This window comes from Apaloderma vittatum, unplaced genomic scaffold, assembly GCF_000703405.1.
Source record: "Apaloderma vittatum isolate BGI_N311 unplaced genomic scaffold, ASM70340v1 scaffold28526, whole genome shotgun sequence".
In the NCBI taxonomy this organism is placed as follows: domain Eukaryota; kingdom Metazoa; phylum Chordata; class Aves; order Trogoniformes; family Trogonidae; genus Apaloderma; species Apaloderma vittatum.
Window position 1 is genome coordinate 4,400 of NW_009721670.1, and position 3,028 is coordinate 7,427.

General features: G+C 58.9%; 1 protein-coding gene across 1 annotated transcript in view; it reads left to right on the plus strand.

The window, feature by feature from the left end:
* EPHB3 (EPH receptor B3) overlaps nucleotides 1–2,962 on the plus strand; it is a gene marked incomplete at its 5' end in the record, with an annotated part of 5,172 nt that extends 2,210 nt beyond the window's left edge. The window contains 8 exons of the mRNA XM_009871490.1: nucleotides 284–336; nucleotides 522–644; nucleotides 744–991; nucleotides 1,228–1,443; nucleotides 1,528–1,677; nucleotides 1,767–1,960; nucleotides 2,126–2,281; nucleotides 2,561–2,962. Of these exons, the coding sequence (XP_009869792.1) occupies nucleotides 284–336; nucleotides 522–644; nucleotides 744–991; nucleotides 1,228–1,443; nucleotides 1,528–1,677; nucleotides 1,767–1,960; nucleotides 2,126–2,281; nucleotides 2,561–2,669 (1,249 nt within the window). The remainder of the gene's footprint in view (nucleotides 1–283; nucleotides 337–521; nucleotides 645–743; nucleotides 992–1,227; nucleotides 1,444–1,527; nucleotides 1,678–1,766; nucleotides 1,961–2,125; nucleotides 2,282–2,560) is intronic.
* Nucleotides 2,963–3,028: the final 66 nt, after the last annotated feature.

The window sequence follows — 3,028 nt, forward strand, 5'->3', positions numbered from 1 at the left end:
GCATGTGGGTACCAGACCACGGGTCCTGTGAGAGGGCTGTGCGTCCGTGCTTCCCCGGCACCAGCTGGGGCTCTGCCCAGGCTCCTGCCGTCCTCCCTCAGCACAACTAGGCCGTCTTCTCCCATTGCACCTTGAGTGGAGGGATGGCTCTGCTCACAGGCTGCCATGAGAAGCTCTCTGTCATAGGCTGACTGTGCTGGGATTTGGAAGCTGGCAGCAAATGTCTTTGCCCCATCAGGAAAGGGATGGTTACTGAACACCTCCTCTCGTCTCCTTTGGGCAGGAAGCAACGCAACAGCACGGACCCTGAGTACACGGAGAAGCTGCAGCAATATGGTGAGTGTGAGAGCCTAGCAAATGGGCTCCGCCTGCCCTTTCCCAATTTCTGCCCTGTCCACGAGCGAAGGGACAGCCCTCGCTAGCCGAGGACTGGGAGGGATGGGCTGACAGCTGGCCAGGCTGACTCAGCATCTGTCACTTGTGTTGCGTCCCTCCTGGTGATGACCCTTCTGCCCTTGCAGTCACCCCTGGGATGAAGGTCTACATTGACCCCTTCACCTATGAGGACCCCAACGAAGCCGTCCGGGAATTTGCCAAAGAGATTGACATCTCCTGTGTCAAAATCGAGGAGGTCATTGGAGCAGGCAAGTCGCGAGACTGGGCACAGCAGCTGCTGAGACCGCTGCCTTTCGCCCTGCCACGGGACTCACCATGCCTCCCCCTTCTCTCCTTCCCCACTGCAGGGGAGTTCGGCGAGGTGTGCCGCGGGCGCCTGAAGCTGCCTGGCCGCCGCGAGATCTTCGTGGCCATCAAGACACTGAAAGTGGGCTACACGGAGCGGCAGCGGCGGGACTTCCTGAGCGAGGCCAGCATCATGGGCCAGTTCGATCACCCCAACATCATCCACCTGGAGGGTGTGGTGACCAAGAGCCGCCCCGTCATGATCATCACAGAATTCATGGAAAACTGCGCACTCGACTCCTTCCTCCGGGTGAGCATCCATCCCCTCCTGCCCTGGGCTGGGGGCTGCAGCACGTAGGGAGCAACAGCTCTGAGCCCTCCTTCTCCATCTCTTTGTATTGTTGTGCTGACATCCCCAGGGCTAAGCTGTGTGTAGACATCATGGGGTGGGTTGGCTCTAGGGAGGAGGAAGGTGGTGGTAGACATTGGGATTCTTTCACAATCTATTTGGAGCGTTGCAAACCCTTCCAATCCCTCCTCTGGCAGCTGAACGATGGGCAGTTCACAGTCATCCAGCTGGTGGGAATGCTGCGAGGCATCGCTGCCGGCATGAAGTACCTTTCGGAGATGAACTACGTGCACCGAGATCTGGCTGCCCGCAACATCCTGGTCAACAGCAACTTGGTCTGCAAAGTATCCGACTTCGGGCTGTCTCGATTTCTGGAGGACGACCCGTCCGACCCCACCTATACCAGCTCCCTGGTATGGGAAGCTCCTAGGGGACCCACTGATCTGGGGGAGACACCTCAGGTATATGTTGAATAACGGGGCTGTGTGTCCCTGCAGGGAGGGAAGATCCCGATCAGATGGACGGCTCCTGAGGCCATTGCCTACCGCAAATTCACTTCAGCCAGCGACGTGTGGAGCTACGGCATTGTCATGTGGGAAGTGATGTCCTATGGGGAGCGACCCTACTGGGACATGTCCAACCAGGACGTAAGTGCTCCCTGGGGAGCGGGGAGCTGTGGGCTGCCCGCGGGAGCCCAGCTGGCTCACAGCCTTCCTCTGCATATCTCTCTCCACAGGTGATCAACGCAGTGGAGCAGGATTACCGCCTGCCACCCCCCATGGACTGCCCCACGGCGCTGCACCAGCTTATGCTGGACTGCTGGGTGCGAGACCGCAATCTGAGGCCCAAGTTTGCACAGATCGTCAACACGCTGGACAAGCTTATCCGCAACGCTGCCAGCCTGAAAGTCATCGCCAGCGTCCAATCTGGGTCAGTGGCATCCCTGCCTCTAGCCAGGACTTCCCCTGAGTCTGGGGAACACTGGGATGGTTGAGGTTAAGTGTGTGGGAGGGCAGGGGGGAGAAATCTCCCCCACTTCCAGTGACACCTCTCCGTCCCCTGCTCCTCGTGACCTGTGGCTCTCTTGCCCTTTAGCGTCTCCCAACCGCTCCTGGACCGCACCGTCCCAGATTACACCACCTTCACCACTGTGGGAGACTGGCTGGACGCCATCAAAATGGGACGGTACAAGGAGAACTTTGTCAATGCCGGCTTTGCTTCCTTCGACCTGGTGGCACAGATGACTGCAGAGTAAGTCTCCACTTGCGGAGGAGGGAAAGGGCTGGGGCTGAGGCTGCGGCAAATTGTCCCTTGTCACTCGTCTCTCCAGCAGACAGTTCTTCCCACCTGAGTGTGTTCCCGAGTGAGTTAAGGTTTGGGATTCAGCATCTGGTCCCCTGGGGCATTAGAGGGACATGGGAGCTTGGCAGAGGGCTGTGGTGAAGATGGATGGGTCCTTTGCCAGCAGCTAGGTGGGCCACGTGGTGGTATTGGTGCTGTGGGGCCTGAGTCTTCACCTTCTCCTTGCAGAGACCTGCTGAGGATAGGGGTGACGCTAGCAGGGCACCAGAAGAAGATCTTGAGCAGCATTCAGGACATGAGGCTGCAGATGAACCAGACGCTCCCGGTGCAGGTTTGACCACAGGGACTCTGCATTGGAACGGACCGAGGGAACCTGCCAACCAGGTTCGGTTTGCGGTGCAGCCCGGCTCCCCGTTTCCCCCTTCACACGGCACTCCTCTGCGGTCGCCTGGGACGGGACGGGACGGGTCGGGCCACCCTTCCCTGGATCAGAGGCACTCATGCTGAGAGGGAGCCCAGCTTTTCGTCCCGTGTCCTGGAGCGGCGAGGCAGCAACACATCTTCATATTGAAGATGGATTATGGGACAGAGATGGCACATCCCACTTCCCGCCCTGTCTCGGTGCTCATCGGTTTGAAGAGTTGTTCTGCTTCTTGGATTTCTTTTCACCCCGTTTTTCCCCCAAGTCCTCACTTC